Source organism: Acomys minous (genome assembly GCF_964271855.1).
Source record: "Acomys minous genome assembly, chromosome: 17".
Lineage (NCBI taxonomy): Eukaryota > Metazoa > Chordata > Mammalia > Rodentia > Muridae > Acomys > Acomys minous.
This window is the reverse complement of record NC_140500.1, coordinates 4,751,760-4,771,208: the sequence shown is the minus strand read 5'-3', so window position 1 is coordinate 4,771,208 and position 19,449 is coordinate 4,751,760. Positions and strand designations below refer to the sequence as shown.

The window sequence follows — 19,449 nt, the reverse complement described above, 5'->3', positions numbered from 1 at the left end:
CACAAACAATTTAGCAAGAGAAGACGCCATTCAAAACGGGCAAAGCACTTCGGATAATCTCCAAACAGAAGGTGGCCAATAAGCATTTGAAGAGATCATTAAGAGAAATGCAAATCAAAACCATGGGACACCCTTTAGTAGCACCCATTAGAAGACTAGTAGCAAGCACTACAGGAGGCAGGACAGGCAGATCTCTGTGAGTTCAAGGTCAGCATGGTCTACACAGCCAGTTCCAGGCTAGGCAAGTCTACAGAGTGAGATCCTGTCCTAATGCAACCCCACCCAAAGAAATAAAACAAACAGAAAACAGAAAACAACATATTTGAATATTAGGAGGGATGTGGGAAAACTGTAATTTGTAATTGTTAGGCCATGCTAGTAGGAATGCTAATTGGTACAGGTACCATGGAAAAATAGTTTGGTTTTGAAAGTTAAGGTAGGATTACTATATGGTTTAGAAATTCAGTTCCTAGATATGTATATGCAGAAATGAAAGCAGAGACTCTGTAGCCAAAACATAGAAACAATTTAAGTGCATACTGAATTACCAATGGATAACTAAAATGTAATTATGTAAATCAATAGAACATTATGCTTCAGTCATAAGGAAGGATAATATTCTGAAAACAGGCTACAACAAAGATGATTATTGAATACACATGCTAAGTAACATAAATCAGACACCAAACATTATATCATTTCATGTATATTAGACACCTTGAATAGGAAAACTCAGAGAAACAAAGTAACAGAGGTCCCCCAGGAACTGAGGGAAAGACAATTAAAGCAGCTGTTTAATGGGCACAGAGCAAAAAAAATTCTAAATGTAAATAATGCTAAATAATTCACAATACTGTGAATATAATAACGGCACCAAATTGCACACTTAAAAACAGCCATTGAGAGCCGGGTGCAGTGGCGCATGCCTGTAATCCCAGCACTCAGGGAGGCAGAGACAGACAAATTGCTGTGAGCTCAAGGCCAGCCTGGTCTACAAAGCAAGTGTATGACAGTCAAGGCTACACAGAGAAACCCTGTCTCGGGGGAGGGGGAGAAAGCCAGAAAGAAGGTTGGGCTGGATAAATGACTTGACACAACCAAAAAATTAGCCACTGACAAACTTTGATTTACACACACAAACACACACACACACACACACACACACACACACTAAAGATTAAAACTTGTAATTATATATAGTAAATAAAGTTGATTCAATATTAATACTACAAAATAGCTCTCATAATTCTTAATCATGATAAACTTAGATGTCAAGTCAACTAATTTATAAATAATGAAGTCAGTTCATCAGGCTTGATTGACGGCTTTTACCTGCTGAGCCATCTCCCAGCCCTGAGGGAACTTTTACAGAGACTCAGCTCTTACTTGTCTCTCTTTTGTAATGAATGCTATGCTAAAGATAGTTTTTGGTTTAGCTTCTGCTTCTACTTTTTGATACTGGGGATTAAACTCAGGGTTCAGATCCACTAAGGATATGGTCTACCATGGAACTATAATTGTCACCCCACGCTATGGTCTCATCTACTTCCCAGGCATTGGCATTACAGGTGTGCCCCATACCCATCAACTTACAAACCTTTCAAACCCCACTGGACAGTAATAACATAAAATACCAGCTGCCTCTGCAGGTGTCATATAAGATGTTTCTGTAGTAAACATTCCACACAAGGCACCAAGACACTGGGAAAGCAGTCTCTCTCACTTTGACCCCTTCCTGATGATACTGACAGCAAAATTCAGAGCCACATACAGTTGTCATAAAATTCAATTCACAGCCTACTTCTATCAATGGGTTTATGTAAAAAATCAGTCACTGCAATGTTACTTTAACTACAACCTGTATCCTCAGAAGCTACATAAAAGACAGGGCAACCTGACAAAAACTAAGGGTCAAAGTGCTAAATAAATAACATAACAAAGTGTGATCTGGAGAAGCCACAGGCCTGAAAAGAAAGCAAGCACAACAAAAAGTGGTATTTAGGGCTGGAGAGGTGGCTCAGCAGGTAAAGGCATCTGCCACTAGCCTGGTACCCTGATACGGTCCCCAAGATGCCACACAGTGGATGCCCACAATTTGTTCTTTGATCACTACAAACACATGTGCACACACACAAATTAATAAATTAACTTAAAATGGTATATGTACACTAAATATTTTGTTCTGATCTTATATTATTGACAAGAAGTAGGGAAACAAAGACAAAACGAAAAACAAAAAACAAACAACAAAAAACCAAACCAAACTCTCTATCAACATAGAACCTAAAGCCCCAAGAGGTTTTAAACAAAAAGCTAACACATTTCCCCACAAGCCAAGATCTATCTTGCCCACTGTTTTGTATGCCCCAAGAACTAGCTTTTACACATTTAAGTGAGTCTGAAACCAGCAACTCAGAGTCCCAAAAGATGAGATAATGACCCACTGTAACCATTACAGAAAAATCTGTCAATCCCTGTGGGTAAGCCAATAAAATAACTTCACAAATTTAAAGTATTCTGAAAACAAATTTTTCCCTTTATTATAAATAGCTGCCAATTCTTAAAGTACATATTACCAAAGTTCAACCAATCTAAAAATATTCCTCAAGGAAACTAGTTAGTGATAAAGCAAAGAAAACCACCAATATTTCACATTTTAAATTAGTGTTATTTCCTGCCTTTGAAGAAGGCACACCACCAGGTAGTAAAGTTACTGGTATCCTCAGGAAGTTAGGATAAAATAAAGTCTCTTAAACTCTCTCAGCACAACAAAAGAACAAATAAAGGAAAATTATTCCCTTATCCCCTTATTCCTTTATCTCCAGCAAAAGCACCATTTTTTTCCATCTGTGAAGTAGTATAAACTTCAAAATAAAATGCACTCTGCAGGCAAGAGGGCACTGCAGGTGGGACAAAACCTTTTCTGGTGATAAAATGAGGAACTTTCCTTTCAGAAAGCAATTCTGTATTTATTTAAAGCAATACAAATGTCCACAGCCCTTGATACAATGGTACAACTTACTTAAAAATGACAGTCACATACTAACAAGGCATCCTAAAAGGTCTTACAAAAAGGTACATAAGTATTCGATAATAGGTCACAATATTACACCATTTATCTATCCTCAAAATATATCATAAACCCAGGTGCCACCACCACTCTGCTGTTACTCACCCCTAGTGCACATACAGATACAGGCTCGGACACTCCTAGTCCATGGCAAGTGTCCTGTCTGAAGCAGGCACTGCTATACCTCCTAGGACTTTTCTTCAAGTAGAGGGCTGTTCTCAAATGCAGATCAGGTCACCTGCTTCATGTCTCAGCAGTGTCCCCTTCTATCTTAAAAACAGAATCTGAAGCACTCTCCTCCTCTAACATTTCCAGTGTTCTTTGTGCCATGTGTTTTAACTGTGTGTTTACTTGAGGCCATGCCTGCCCACCCCAACCAGGCTTCGAACTTCAACCTAACAGGACTGTGCCTATTTCACCAACACATATCAGTGCTAAGTCTTAAACATTGCAGGGATCAGTAAATATCTACAAACAGAGGCTACCTTTTAGCATATATATATATGCAAATACAAAAACCTAAATGCAATTTTAATTAGAATTATGTTAATGTAAACAACAAAGTTTTAAAAGAATATACCAACTTCTCTGAAATATTCTATGCTCAAGATACTGCTTATCTGATGTGAAACCATTCAGAAATTATTGCTTTCCTATGTTAACAAGGAGAGTTTTTCTTAAAACCAACAATTCAGTTTTTCAGTTTTTTTAAGTGTCTTCTTAAACTAAGTATAAATTTAAGATAAATTTTTAAAAGAAATAATGAATTTTAATAAGAGACATTTTTAATTATAAAATACTAGCAAATTTAATATATCATTTTCATTCAAATCATATATAATGTTGACACAATAAGAATAATATATACTGTTTTAGAAAGTGTATAATATGGAAAAGATTAAGACTGAGAAAGCTGAGTTTTTCAAGCATCTTAAATTCTGGACCACTAAGAGTGACATCAAATGAGGTACAAATGTTAATATGACAAAAAGCCAGGCTTTGAGCACACATCTGTAATCCCAGAGAGGGAGGAGGCCAATCTGAGCTATTACACTGAGTTTAATACTAGCCTGGGCTACTTGGAAAAACTCAGTACACAAAAAAAAAACCCAAAAAACAAAAATGTTGGTGCATAAAGTCTATGGACTACGCATTACATCACTTTCTCAAGCAACACTGAGAACACACCCACTCATCACTAACAAAGATTTTGATTTCAATTTTTAAAAAAATGTTTTGATAAGCAAAAATTCTTGTGGTTTTGAGGAAAAAAAGGTTTTGTATCTTCATACTTCTGCTATGCCTTGATGCCTTTCTATCTTTTTTATGTTACTTGTATGACTTTTTAAAAGTGTTACCTACCTTTAGTGTTTTAATGAACATAAATATTATCTGTAGAACCATTAACAGGGAGGTGGAGAGATGGCTCAGAGGTTAAGAGCACTGTCTGCTCTTCCAGAGGTCCTGAGTTCAAATCCCAGCAACCATGTGGTAGCTCACAACCATCTATAATGTGATCTGATGCCCTCTTCTGGCCTGCAGGTGTACATGCAGATAAAGCACTCATCTAAACAAACAAATCTTAAAGAAAAAAAAAAAAAAAAAAAAGAACCATTGGGGTGGGGGAATCACTCAAGACAAGACAAGCTCAATGGCCAGAACACAGTCTGTGGTTGTCCAGTGTGACTCAGTTATATTCAGTTTGCTCATTTTTAAGAATAAGCAACTTGGAAAGACAGGCGACAATAGACAGAAAACGTAAGCTGGCTTTCATTGAAAGGACTCCTATTACTATCAGTGCAGTAATTACGGCAGCTGATGTGGACTGAGCCCTTACTCACATGCCGCAGTGTGATAAGCACGCTGCAGGCACTGTTTCACTCAATCTCCACCTCGGGCTGCGCCCGTGTCTTTATGAAATAGCACTGCTGAAATATCAGCTCGTGTGTTATTTAGGAATTTATTTTTGCAGTGGTTTGTTGTTCTCTTAACATGTATTAAAGTACTTTTCACTGCTTAGTAGCACCTATAGGGAAAAATTATGAAACTTATTTTCTGTTGATGGTCCAGCACTTTACATTATTAACTTTCTCAAGATTTTGAATCCATTGAAGAATGGCATGTTCCACACCACTGCTTATTAGGTTGTACGGTCAGTTTCAAAGACAGCTAGAACTATGATATGACTAGCAACACAACAGAATGAAGGAGCCAAGGCTTGGCCTGGGTCGCACATGTCTGTATCTGGTAACTCGCTTGGGAGCCTGAGGTGAAAGGAGCAGGGGTTTGAGGTTAGAGTCTAGAAAATTCAGTTCAAGGCCAGACTAGGCTACACAAGACCCTTACAAAATCTCTAATGAGTTGCAGGGGAGGGGAAATGTGGAGAATGTAAGCAGGTTTATAAATTTACTCCTACCCACTCTGTTGTACTCCAGAAATATTTACAGCAATCCGTAAGGTCACACTTTGTGCCAGGCATTACAACTTCCTAACATAAAAGCAGAAAATTTCTGAAGTCCAAAATTTTGGATTAGGGATATTCAACCAGTAAAATTTGCACAAATGTTCCAAAAATCCCAGAAACTGAAATTCATGTAAGATATTCAATCTGTATGCAGTTTCAAAAAGAAACAAAAACAAAAGGGGCTTTTTTTCTTTTTAATTTATTTCTTGAAACAAGTGGTCCTGGAAATTGCTATGTAGAACAGGGTGCCCTAGAACTCAAAGAGATGGGCTACCTCTGCCTCCAAGTGCTGGTATTAACAAAGGTGTGAACCGCCATTCCTGCCTGGTGGGTTTGTTCTTCTGAAACACAGTGTCACCAAGTAGCCCAGACTGACCTCAAATTCACAATCCTCCTGCCTCAGTCCTCACAGTGAAAGAACTACAAGTGTGCATCACCACCGCCAGCCCATTCAAACAACAGAACTACAAGTGTACATCATCACAGCCAGCTCAGCCTGGATAGGAAGAAGCAGATCCACGGGAAAAGAAATGCAAGTAAGCAATTAAGTAGATAGAAATGAAGTTAGCACTAAGCAGGACAAAGTGTAATGGTGCCTGCTGTACAAGAGTCCAACTTTGCCTATATGACTTAAGAAAGGCAAGGAGAGAAAGCCACTCAAGACAGGAGCAGAGAAACGCACAAGAAGCACAAAGTACCATGCTGAGTACCATAGAGCCAAAGCGTTCAATTCATCTTAGCTTAGTGGGAATGAAGGTCAGCAGCAGGGGCTGAAACAGGGCGCTCGTGCAGAAGCTAGCTCCCGAGTCCTGCACACTGCACTTCAGGACACTGCACTTTATCCTGTCCAATCACCTCTTACATGCTTTTAGGTACGAAGGGGCACGTAAGAGTCTCCAAGCTGACTGCAAGCATTTTAACAAATTGTGGGAAAGGAGAACGTTTCCCTTCCAGATGCTTCAGATCAGCACACACATCCAGAGGTGCCAGCAATAGGTGGAGTTTTTAACTGCAGTGTTCCCCGAATCTTTGCTGCAATCCCTGCCTCTCAGGGATGGTGGCCACTGCTTCATGTTGTCATATTACTTTCAGTGTTGTCTTTTTAGTCTTCTAATACCAAATTAACTAATTCTCCATACTAAGTTCTCAGTGAGTGCACTTCTGACCTCAGTAACTGTTAGAAACAAGGGGAGAGAATATGGAAGCCCTTGTAAGAGACAAGAGAGCGTTATTAAGGTGGCAGAAGCACGGGGCCGGCGAACACTTAGCTGGTCCAACTGGCACAGCTGCCCTAACAGGCAGCCAGCAGGAATGCAGAAGAGAGGTACAGCTGTTGTGAACAGTGACTTGGTAGGTTCTTAAAAAGTTAAACAAGGGCCAGGCATGGTAGTGCACGTCTTTAATCCCAGCACTCGGGAGGCAGAGGCAGGTGGATTGCTGTGAGTTCGAGGCCAACCTGGTCTACAAAGTGAGTCCAGGACAGCCAGGGCTACAGAGAAACCCTGTCTCAAAAAAACAAAAAGAAAAAAAAAAGTTAAACATGGCCAATCCCAATGGAACTGAAAGAGATGGTCACACAAAAGTCTGTACATAAATGTATAACTATTATTCCAAAGAAAAACTCAAATGCCCATTAACTGATAGATCAACAAAATATGATATGTCTACAAGAGAGTACTACCCTGACATTAGAAGAAATGAAGTACTAATATTTTAACAAGGACAAACCCTGAAAACATGTATATAAAAGTCAGACACAAGACCAGGCAATGGTGGCACACACTTCTAATCCCAGCACTCAGGAGGAAGAGGCAGATGGATCTCTGTGAGTTGGAGGCCAATCCGGTCTACGGAGCAAGTTCTAGGACCTGAATTGCAGCAATGGTTGGAGCCCTGAGAAAGGACTAGCCATAACTGACTGTATACCTTAAAAGGTTATTTTTGATGTTGAACATCAGGTCCCTACTGGGACCTAAGACATCCTCATAGGCAGGTCTCAGTGTTTACAACAGAAATATAAGTGAGAGATGGGCCAGGAGTTTTCACCCATGGATAGCTATAGGATTTTTCTTCCTTGTGGGACAAACTTGAAAAACTACTTCATCTTCCATCCACTCGAAGCCATTGCTCTTTCAGTGATAAAAATGGATATAATTATATACAAGACAAATATTCAAAATGAGGATTAAAAACAACAAAAATCACTTCATACAATGAAAAGGGCTAGCCGGGTGTGGTGGCATCCACCTGCAGCCCAGCACTTGGGAGGCAGAGGCAGGTGTATCTACGAAGTGAGTCTAGGACAGCCAGAGCTGTTACACAGAGAAATCCTGTCTCAAAAAACTTTAAAAAAAAAAAAAAAGGCACATATCTATAACCTCCCAAGGTTACAGGGTATTCTCCCATCAAGTACTGTTTGGGTCGAGATAAGATTATAGGGCTGAAATACGATGGGGACAGTTTTAGTAATTACAGATGCCAATGTGCTTCTAGTGTTTCATAGAACTCTCTACCTGACCTTGATGTCAACTTCCTTAAACCAAGAGTACATCTATACTGTTAACTTCATTGTAACTTTAAAAAGAGAACAATCTAATTGAAATGATCTGATTTATATTCTAAAACCTAAGTGTTCTGATTTTAAAATCAGTATTTATGTCTCCTCAGCCCCAACAGTGTATACTTACCTTTAGGGTACGTGTGTGTATTCACTTTTAAAAACTGAGAGACCACAGAGGATAAAAGAGTAATTATGTCTAGTTTTAGGTAAACAGTGTTCAGCACAATGTGTGTGGCCCAGACTATATAATGGACATTTTGCAGTGTTAGCACACATAAGCTTACTTAATCATTTCCAACAATTTGAAAATATAACTTGCATGGAAGTGCCATAATTTTACTAATTATGCACTAATTTTCCACTTGGCAGTCATGTAGATGTTTTCATGTTCTACTTTTTATTTTATGCGGATGTGTGTGTGCCTGAGTTTATGTATGTAAAAGGCCAGAAGAAGGCATCAGATGGCAGACAGCTGGGGTTGCTGGCAGTTGTGAGCTACGCAATATGGGTGGCTGGGACAGAACTGAGGTCCACTGAGCCGTATCTAGCCCCTATTTTCATGTTTTATACATCTTCACCACCACAATAAGCAGTCTTGTTTAAAAATGTGTATTTTAAACATTTAGCATCATTTCTGAGACAGTAAATTACCTGGTCAAAGGAATACAGTTTACATTTCGGTATATGTTGCCAAACTGAGCACAAAGTTTGTTGCAGTAAACACCAGAGTGAGCACTGTACAGATTTCCCCAAGCATTTATGTTGATCCTACCTAATATTAAATTATGTTTTTCAAAAAAATGTTTATTTTTATTTTATGTGTCTGAGTGTTGTGCTGCTCAGGTTTTTGTTTTGTTTTGTCAACTAGACACAAGGGAGGAGCATCTGGGAAAAGGACCTTCAATTAAGAAAATGTCTCCATCTGATTGGCCTGTAGGCAAGTCTGTGAGACATTTTCCTGATTAGTGGTTGATGTGGGAGCATCTAGCTCACTAGGAGTGGTGTCCCCATGGGCCGGTAGTCCTGAGCTGAATAAGAAAGCAGGCTTAGCGAGCCATGGAGAGCAAGCTAGTCAGCAGCATTCCTGCAGGACCTCCGCTTCAGTCCCTGCCCTGACTGTCCTTCATGATGGCCTTTATTGGCTTGAAACTTTCACAAACATTCCCTAAGGTAGCTGCTACATCCATCCTTAGCGCTCTTCTCACTAATTCATCACCGCCATTGCTGCTAACTCCACCAAAGTAAGATCATAACACCAGAGCCTGCGTGGCTCAGCAGTTAAAAGCACATTTGCTCATGCAGAAGACCAGAGTTCAGCTAGCACCCATGCTAGGTAATAATACTATTAGGGGCTACATTCCCAGTCCAGAGGTAAGACATTAATGCTCTCAACATAAAAGGCCTTGGATCACTAACTTAAATACTGCTCCTAAAAATACATGGAAGACACGAGTAGGTGTCAGCAACCATACAATCTAGCCTGTTTGCTCCTCAATGTATCTCTAATGTTCAGGAAAACTTCATGGGACCAAGATGGTTCGAATAATACGTTATAAATTAAAGAATTCCAGGTATTATAAAATCTAGTCATAAAAACTCAGATATACAGCCAAAAGGGTTTTTTTTTTTTTTTAAATTCAGGTCTAAATAAATGATTATTAAGTAAATACTCAATACTAAATACACTCCCTGAATTTTATGGTTTTTTTTAATATTCAACTATGCCACAATTAATCTACAAAATGAGAACCTTCACAATCTGTCATTTTGAAAATCCTTCCTAGAATCGTTTGTTGACCCACAATGCTTCAAAGTCCATCAAGTGGCCCCACAGCACAGCAAGCACATTCAGAGCATACTGCAGCTTTTAGTCTTTTCATCCAACAAGCTAAATCCACCCAGTAGTCACAAAAAGAAATGCATCTTGGGTTCTCCGACTCTGCCCCTTTCCTTTAAGTGCACTCACCTAGTTAGGCCTAAGTAGAATGTGCGCAGTAATCTTTGTATACTAGCAGAGTAAAACCTATTTAAAACTTGAAAGCTGCCAGCAGTGGTGGCGCACACCTTTGATCCTAGCACTCAAGAGGCAGAGGCAGGCGGATTGCTGTGAGTTTGAAGCCAGACTGATATATAAAGCAAATCCAGGACAGCCAAGGCTACACAGAGAAACTCTGTCTCAGAAAACCAAACAACCAACCAACCAAAACAAAAACAAAAACCAGGGAAAAATGTAAAGCTATGAGTTACTAGAATGCTCCCAAGTAACACTGATAGGTTTATAAACTGACATAGGCACGAGCTGTATCTATAGCTTGAGCTTTGTAGTGCACTATCAGAGCAAGCCAGTCACCAGTAGAGGGCACTCACAAAATGACGAAGAGCGGGCCAAAGCCTTATAAGACAAGGGCAGACAGGTTTCCTAAAACAAAACTGCTTTTAAAATAAGATTATTTTCAAGTCAAAATGTTTTCTTGTTACCGTTTTTTATTTTTGTTTTTTTCAAGACAGGGTTTCTCTGTGTAGCCTGGCTGCCCTTGACTCACTTTGTAGACCAGGCTGGCCTCCAACTCAGAGATTCACCTGCCTCTGCCTCCTTTGCACAGGCGTAGGCCGCCACCACCTAGCTGCCGAACTGTTTTAATACAACTTCAGAGTAAGATAACATAACGCATAGTAACCTAACTTTTAAAAGATGAACTTCAAATCTATGTCATACTTGAAAACCAAAATAAAATACCACTGGGGCATGAATTTGATAACCTTAGCAGTGTTTAAAGCTCCAGAGCAGCACACAGGCTTTTAACTCAGAACTGTTGACATTCTGGCCTAGTTCTTTCTTTGCTCTTTCTAGTTGAGTATTGTTTGGGGACTTCATATGTGAGTATAATAACCAAATCCCACTAACAAGTTAATGATTTCTTTGAAAAACTTTTGTAGACCATAAAAGATGAACATACTTCAGAACAGAAGTCAAGGTGATTCTCATGTATACTGTCTTCAGTATTAACATGCTTTATGGTCACACTTGTTTAGTTTTCTATTGTGTATCTGCCATAAAGCAGTCATTAGTATATTCAAATTACAGTATTCGGCTGAAGAGTCTAGAAGATTACTAAGTATTTTTCAAAGACAGCTACTTGTTCACTTACCATAGTGCAAATATCACTTGTTCTCACAAAGTTTAAATTTAGTCTTACCACTAATTAGCTAAATATCCTTGGGCAAGTAAGAATACCTCACAAGTTTATAGATAAAAGAAGCAATGACTACTCTTATCTCCTAGGATAATTTTTCACAAATTCTAAATCACTAAAAAATATTAATGGTATTATCATTTAACTTAAAAAAAAACTTCCTGCCATATTTTAAACATAGAGACCAATGGAAGTCTGAAGTACAAGCACTTCATCACGGGCTGCATCCCTAGCCCTTCTTTTATGTTTCACTTTACAACACGGTCATGCTGTCCCTGCACTGCTCTGTAACCCAGGCAGGGCCTGAACTAGAAATCCCCCTGCCTCAGACCAGGCTTAACTTGCATGTTCTTTCTAATTTTCTCTCTGACTGTATTTTTCATCAATCAAAGCTTTTTGTAACCGTAGGAACTTGGCATCTTTATTCCATCAAGTCTTGGTCAGTTCTTTTGCCCTTCTTACAGGGGAAGCACACCAAGAGACTACAATGTCAGTTTGCTCAGACTCACCACAGCCTGTGAGAGAAGGACAACCTCTGAGACTTCCCTACAGATGGCTAACCTACCATCAGGGTCAAAGTTCACAGGTTATCAGTGCTCCCCATCGTCAAGTCTTCTGGCTTGACAGAAATCATGCTCAGGATTAGAAATGTAAATGTATAACCTTTTCCTACCTTCCTTCTACAGAATGGATTGTGAGGTGCATAGTACATGTCAGCAAGTTTGAATTTCTTACGCTATACTTTATCATGCACCTACATTTCTGACCTCGTGCTCTAAATATTCATGAAGCTTTATGACCTGATGCAGAAAGCACAACGGAATCCCTCAGATTTTCAAGGAAAATGGGGGTTACTTCTGCTGAAATCACCTTCCAAATCCCAGGAAAACTTCTACACTTCACACCACGCAGTCTAGTAAAACGTCCTTGGACACTGACTTCAATGGTAGAACACGCCAAGCAACCTTGGGTTTACGATACCAATCAGAATAGGTGAATTTTTTAATCTTCCTCAAAGAAAGAAGCAGAACTACGCCCAGCACTGAACTGACTTGTCAAATGTATGAAGACTGGTACACAGAGCTCTACTTCACAAATGCAACTTCTTAAACTTAGAAAGCGCACGCCTTTAATCCCAGCACTCAGGAGGCAGAGGCAGGCAGAGCTCTGAGTTCGAGGCCAGCCTGGCACACAGAGTGAGTTCCAGGACAGCCAGCGCTACACAGAGAGACCCTGTCTTGAAAAACAAAGAAAAAAGAACAAAAGAAAGCAAATAAAAGTCATTTGTATGTTTAAGTCAAATCTTTTTGGAGGGTGGTGTACTCCCAAAATTATTTGACACTTCCCAGCAGTTATTTAATCAACCTTCACTGTTCTAAGTTACATAAACATTTTTCCGAGCTCACCAGTGCCCTCAAAACCCATCACAGCACATTGTCTCCTCAAGACATAACAGACTCGTAACAGGGCACTGTGACCTACTTGAAGCTCTAGAAAATTCTTTAGAACTCATTTCTTTTTCTTCTTGAATTGGTACATCAAATAGGGGTGTCGCTTGGTGGGTAGAAGGCTGCCTAGCGTGCCGGAGGACCTGGATTTGACTCCCCAGCACAGCCTAGAATGAGCGTGCAGTGGAGCCCTGCCACTCACAGGGCAGAAGCTGGATCATCATGACGCCATGCTAGGCCTCGGCACCTGAAGGGCCACCTCGGGGTACATTAGACCCTACCTCCAAAAACTAAAAATGGCACATAACAACAAAGAATAAAAGCTAGGGATAGGATGTCTTCACACTGCAGTAAAGATGCATAAGAAATAATCTAACAATAAAGGCTATTTCAAAGGCAAGGTAACATTTATTTCACGCTTCACTGATGTTAAATTTAATATATTTAGATTACACATAAACATACTCTATGGAACTTTGTGAAAAATGAGTTAACAAGCACAGTTAAAGACTAGCCCCTCCAGCTGGTCTTCTGGGCATACTGAACCTGTCTTTGGTCTGGAAACCTTAAACCTTTGCCAGCAATAGGATATTAGGATATACTACCTGATTTTTCAGGATCTCTTCCAGGTTTTACTTCTATTATTTAGCAGTGGGCCTTTAACTAGTTAAGATTTTATGAAATGAAAAATGTCTGAAAACAATCCTAACGACCTTACTGATCAAACTTTATTAAGCTTGAAAAATTCAATCAAATCATTCTATTTTTCTAGTATAATCAAAATTTCTCCTTGTTACATCAAAATTCTAAAAAACTCATAAAGATAAAACACATCCAAAAGACTAACTTGTGCTGGGCACAGGGGTGCACATCTTTAATCTCAGTGTTTGGGCAGCAGAGGCAGGGGGATGGATCTCTGTGAATTCAAAGCTGGCCTGGTCTACACAGTGAGACCCTGTCTCAAAGGCACCAAACATAAAACAACAACAAAACCTTTCAGGTACAGATCAAATGCAAAGCTATACTCTAACTCTCACAGACCCATGAGATACACTTATCAAAATGCAAATACAAAGACACAGCTGGCACCGTGGACCTTATTCTTGGTGACAGTCTCTCAAGTGGGTTCCTTGCATCTATGGTTACCTAAGTTTAAAGCCTTGAAACTAAAGGACATCACATATAATTGAAATAACTTTCAATATAATTTTCTAGTAACTATAAAAATGATCAGATATCTTTTCTATACAAAGGATGATTGTCTTTCACAAATCATATGTAGAATATTAAAGCAAAATTTACCTCTATCGTAGGATCATATTCATCCACAAAGTGATTCTGAATTAGCTGTATCGTCAAGGCACTCTTGCCTACGCCACCAGCTCCAACTACCACAAGCTTATACTCAGTCATTTTCAGCAGGCCTTATAATAAAAATAATAGAAATGTAACTGAATTAGAACATGTCTCACACAAGATTACCACGTATGTTATTGCTATGTTAACACCCACCTTTATGTGTAAACTCTAAGGTGCTCTGAAACTCTGTGATTGCAGATGCACACAGGGAAGCTGCGCTTCCCTTACAACTTTCCTCATCCACACTTAGTAAGAATGTAGGGACCCCAGCTCTGTCATCTTGTATCATTCAGCTGGCTGCATCCACACAGCCAGATGACTGTGCTGCAGCAGCTACTGGCTCTCAAAGGAATGCATCATGGCGTGACTGGGTCCACGCACCTGGCCCAGCAGGCTCCACCCTGCGTACACCGCATAAGCCTGTTGACAGCTATCCCAGCACCTACCCTTGCAACAGTTCTTGTTGCCTAGATTTTAAAAGTCAGAAATAGGAAGCCTAGGAGTATCTTGGTTGGAGGCCATAGCTGTAAAAACCTGTTTTAAAGCCTTCAGGGTAGTTCTCCCATGATAGGCCGCAAAGTAGGAGCCTGGTGTCAAAATTGAATTATTGTGGGGAAAGAAAAAATTAGACAGTGAAGCAAATAAAGATAATATTTGATGACATTTTCAACTATAAAGTATCTGTGGGGAAAACAAAGGTAGAAAGTAGGAGTTTTAAGGATTTGAGATTAACTATTTGGTAGAAGATTTGGTATTTGGTATAACAATTTGGTATTTGTGATCAGATCAATTATAATATATAATCCTATATGAGTAGTAAAAAAAAAAAGTACCTCTATAGAAGAAAAATAAAAAAATAAAATTCAGAGATAAAGACTACCTTTAGTGAGAAGAAAAATGTGAAGGACATAAAAAGTTTCTCAGTAAGCCCTGCGACTCTGCTCTGCTTACAGCCACTGCCTCTCAACTGGCACAACAAGCACTGGCAATTCACACAGTTAGCAATCCCCAAATAAAAACGAGTATGTTAATTTTATCTCCTTTCCCTCATATAACACATATTATTACAAATAAGGAGATATGGATGCAAAAGAATGGCAGTAAAGCTACAGTTACTTATTATAGAATAAGTAGTTCCAGGTTAATATGTGTGTCTGTAGTGTAAATAAACACAATCACGCAGCCTACTTATTGGTGACCAAGAATTATCACACAGGCACCGAGAGAAAACAATGCAGTTTGTTTTTCCAACACACTGTCCTCCTCAACCTGTATACCGCTGTTAGCAGCGCCTCAGGCAGCTCCCACCATACTCCGCCCCACCTGTCCTTTCTTGCTGCCTGACTGGGGCCATCTGGGAGCCATTACTAACCTAACTTACCTGTTTGCCTTCAGGTTTTATAACAAGTGTGGACCGTGGCAAATGTAGACCATGGGCTAGGTGGAAAGAATCATGTGGAAATGTGACCTTTGCCCACTGGGTTCCTAAGACTGTGTGTGGTAGGGAACAAGAGGTTAAAGCCTTTTTAATAGCAATTGTTTTTGAGCTTTCTTTCTACACTTTTATGTACAGGTGGCTCTCTAAGCTCTAAGCTCACAGTAAAAAGAATGTACGTGCAGATATGAAAGATACATTTATCTCCTATGAAGACACAATTAAACAGGCTGCTAATGTGTAAAACAATGCCACTCTCTTATTTTGCTTTAGAAAAGTTATTTTTCATTAAAAATACATTCATGTTACCAATAGACATTTTATTCCTAGTTCTGAATGAATTGAAAAAAAAATTGTTATTTCTAGTGTAGTAAATACTGGCATGCTCTCCCCCAAGGATTTCTGAGACCCTCAGTAGTTTTTTAGCGGGTTTGAAGGAGTCCTGGACTAAAATGTTGGCTAACTTAAGAGTTTCATGTGGACAGATAGTGAATCATGTCTGATTACAGAAACATCTCCTGGTAATTACTTACACACTAGTTTTTGCTGAGAAAAAAATTCTTGATTCAGGTTTTTAAGACCCAGTAATGTTTAAGTCCACTAGGAAAAAAAAGAAGTCTTAGTCAAGGAAAACTGTAAGTTGGAAAGAGTCCCCCTCACCCAGTTACAAAAGGTAGTAAAGGGGCGTGACTGGGACTAGATTCCAATAATTTTGCTTTTTAAAAAAATATGTAAAATTAAGTTACTGTCTGCCATCTCATAAAACCAAGGATGCTTGTGGATACCCAGTTTCAAATTACATATATCCCCTTCTAGCGTATTTGACTACTGTCCACCACATTCAGGGGCAGCAGCAAGGTGGCCCTTCCCTCAAGAGTGACACCAGCCATAGGGTTCGCTCCAAAGTGATCACTACGAACAGACTTTTTCTCTCCGATTTCTTCTCAGGCGACTTTTCCACCACAACATGCCATTCTGTTTTTAATTCCTCGCCTTGAGGATAATCACGCTTTAATGAGGCTGGCTCAGGGCTTGGGCTGTGACCCAGGCCTGAGAGGGCTTCGGTGGCCCGCCCGAAGGCTACCGTGAGTGAACCGAGTCGCTCTGGAAGGGACAAGGGACAAGCCCGCCCGGCTGAGCGACCAGCACGGGCGGCGATTCAAACTTGAAGCCCTGCGAGCTGCGCTGCCTGCGCTCCACTCAGGGGCAGCCCCCTGCCTCGGCTCTCGCCCGCTTCCCCGGTGTTGGCGCGACACAAAGCCACACGGACCTGGCGGCGTTAACTTTTTCTGCCTTTCACCGCGGGTCGCGGGATTTCCGCGCAGGGCGTGGGCCACCTGTTCTGCCGCCGCCGCCACCCCTACCTCCACCTCCTCCTTTGTGGCCGCGGCAATGTCACAGCCCGTACGAGCGTGGGGGAGGGGAGCGGTCGCGAACTCGGCGGCAGGCGCGTGCCCCCCCCCCACGACACCGTACCCCCCCAGAACCACAGCGACCTCCAGCCTCGGGGTCCGGGCACTTCCCGCCGCGACCTCCCCGGGGACCCGCAGCCCGGCCCGGGGGCTGCAGTGGGGAGGGGATAGCGTCCCCGCGCAGCCCGCGCGCCCCACAAGTTGAGCCGGGCGCGGATGCCGGGTGCAGCGGAGGCCGGGGCGGCGCGGAGGGGCGGCCGCGGCCGGGAGGAGGAGGAGGAGGAAGAGGAGGAGGAGGAGGAAGGGAGGCTTCCCGGTCCAGGAAGCGGCGGCCGCCCGGCCTCGGAGCCCCGCGCCCGCCTCCCCGAGCCGGCTTCATTCAGCGCCGCGGCCCCGCCCGGCCGCGCCGAGCTCCGCACCCGGCAGCGGCCCAGGAGCGCCGCCCGCGCCCTACCTCTCTCCGCGTCGCGGAGCCGCCGCGCCTCAGGCTCCCGCCGCCGCCTTCAGGCCCGCGCCACGCTCGCTCCGGGTCCGAATGGCGCGGGAGCGGGACTCCGGGCCGAGCCGCCGCCGCCGCCGCCGCCGCCTTCCTCTGCCGTCTCAGCCGCCGCCACAGCGATGCCTCCTCAGCCGCCGCGGCCGCCGCCTGCCGAATCGAGCCCGGAACGCGCGATGGGCCCGGCGGGCGGGAGGGCGCGCGCGCGTGCGTGCGTGCGCGCGCAGGGAGCAGGCCGATCGACGCGCTCGGTGCTCCGCGCCGCCTCGGCCAAGCGCGCGCGCCCGCGGGAAGGAGGAAGGCAGGGAGGGAGTGGCCCGCACGCTGAGAGCGGAGGGCCGCGAGGGCGGGAAGCGGCGGCCGGGGCGGCGGCGTGCGAGGGCGGTGCCGAGAGGGCGGCCGCCCTCTGGGACCCCCGACCTCGGGCTCGCGTTTCTGATCGTCCCGCCTTGCCGCTTGCACGCGGCTGGCCGCTACTCCTCGGGGCTCCTCCGGGCTCTTGGGGCGGGCGCGGGCGCGCGCTGCAGCTGGGGGCGGACCCCACCGCTGTCCTCCTCGGCCGCGCTTTGCAGGCCGGTCTGCAGCCTGCAGCCTTCTAACCCGGGGCTCCCCTTTTGTTTTGACACAGGGTCTCTCTGTGTAGACCAGGCTGCCCTTCTGCCCCGGAGACCGCACGCAGAGCTGGTTTGTAGGACGTGCCCTTGCTCCACAGGCGAGATCTGCGGAGACCCCTCCCGACTTGGAGGTTAACATCCACAGAGTTAAACAGGGAGGCCAATTAAACATACATTTCCCAGATGACTGCTGATGCACTAGCTAGAAAATTCCATCAGTTGAGGCCTGGAGAGCCGGGGCCTGCGCCCACCTACCAGAGACGGTCCGCAAAGCCACATCAGCAGCCACCCATGAAACTGTTGCACTCCATCTCTGAAGTGATGTCAGCTAGCCAGGCTGCCACTCCTCCAACACCTCTTACCTCTCCCTCCTAGCACCAGGTGGGAGGCCCAGGAAACAAGAGGAAGACAGCGCAGGAAAGAATGTGCCTACTCCATGTCAAGTAACTGCTAAATGTTTTGCACATACCGTATTTAATTATCACAACCCCCTCACGAGTTAGAATCAACCTCCGCTATTTCACAGCCGAAGAAAGACCTTCAGGGAGGAAGAGATGGATTCCACACTCAACACTGCTAAGCTGAAGGAAGGAGCCCAACTGGCAGCCGATCCCTCTGCCTCGACCTCCCTGGTGCCTCACATTCCAAGTAACATAAAAGCAAAATTCTTCTAAAATCGTGCGGTGCCTTACACTGCTTGCTACCCCACCTTCCTCCTTTTCTGAAGTACCCCACCTTTCTTTTTCAGTGCATTCACGCGGACTCCTGGCTGCTCTCGAGGAGAGGAGACTGGCTTCTTCCTCTGATCATCTCTCTGCGCAGTCTCCAGCACTACCCTTCTACTTTCTCTCTCTTTTTTTTTTCTTAAGTGAGAGCTTCCTCAGTACCCTCAGTCCCTGAATACTTACCACCATTTAATCTTTCTTAGTACTTCATTTTCATTTTCTTTGTTTGTTTTGGTACAGGGCCTCTTTATGAGTGGCTGACAGCAAACCCACAGTGGTCTCCAGCCTCTGCCTCCCGACTGCTGGGATTTAAAGGCTGCCTGGCTCTTTTTTTTTTTTTTTTTCCTTAAGGATTATATTTTCCCCACCAAAGAATAAACTCCAGGAGAGTGAGGACTCTGGCTTGGTTGTCTGTCTGCTTAATTTCTAGTACCTGTAACAGTTCTGACACAAATAAGACAGTCAGTTACGACACGAAATGCTGAACGAACAGTCTGGGCAGCCTCTTTACGCACCCTGAATCTAAATCCTTACTAACTAAATCCTTACAGGTTCTTTAAACCCATCAGCGTCTGCCTTTACCGTCCTCTGCAGTCGGCTTTCCCACTCACGAGGTCACCTTCTAATGAACCGCATCTCAGCGTGGCTGGAAGCTGTCTGCCGCACAGGGAG

General features: G+C 43.0%; 2 protein-coding genes across 4 annotated transcripts in view; one reads left to right on the top strand and one right to left on the bottom strand.

Moving 5' to 3' along the window:
- The window catches only part of KRAS (KRAS proto-oncogene, GTPase), a 36,269-nt gene extending 18,688 nt beyond the window's left edge, over nt 1-17,581 (bottom strand). The window contains exons 1-3 of one of the 3 annotated variants that reach the window (XM_084765322.1): nt 17,397-17,581; nt 16,064-16,130; nt 14,039-14,160 (exon numbers count right to left, since the gene is read on the bottom strand). In XM_084765322.1, the coding sequence (XP_084621448.1) occupies nt 14,039-14,149 (111 nt within the window). In that variant the 5' untranslated portion in view covers nt 14,150-14,160; nt 16,064-16,130; nt 17,397-17,581. The remainder of the gene's footprint in view (nt 1-14,038; nt 14,161-16,063; nt 16,131-17,396) is intronic. The other 2 variants (XM_084765321.1, XM_084765323.1) reach the window with 2 other exon arrangements.
- On the top strand, nt 17,397-19,178 carry LOC311587969 (uncharacterized protein). The gene is made up of 2 exons (XM_084765320.1): nt 17,397-18,700; nt 18,801-19,178. The coding sequence occupies exon 1, from the start codon at nt 17,478-17,480 to the stop codon at nt 18,186-18,188; it is 711 nt and encodes a 236-aa protein (XP_084621446.1). The 5' UTR covers nt 17,397-17,477; the 3' UTR covers nt 18,189-18,700; nt 18,801-19,178.
- Nucleotides 19,179-19,449: the final 271 nt, after the last annotated feature.

Bases quoted from the DNA above. Each gene is read 5' to 3' on its own strand.
- LOC311587969 (XM_084765320.1), top strand. From the start codon at position 17,478: ATGGCGCGGGAGCGGGACTCCGGGCCGAGCCGCCGCCGCCGCCGCCGC.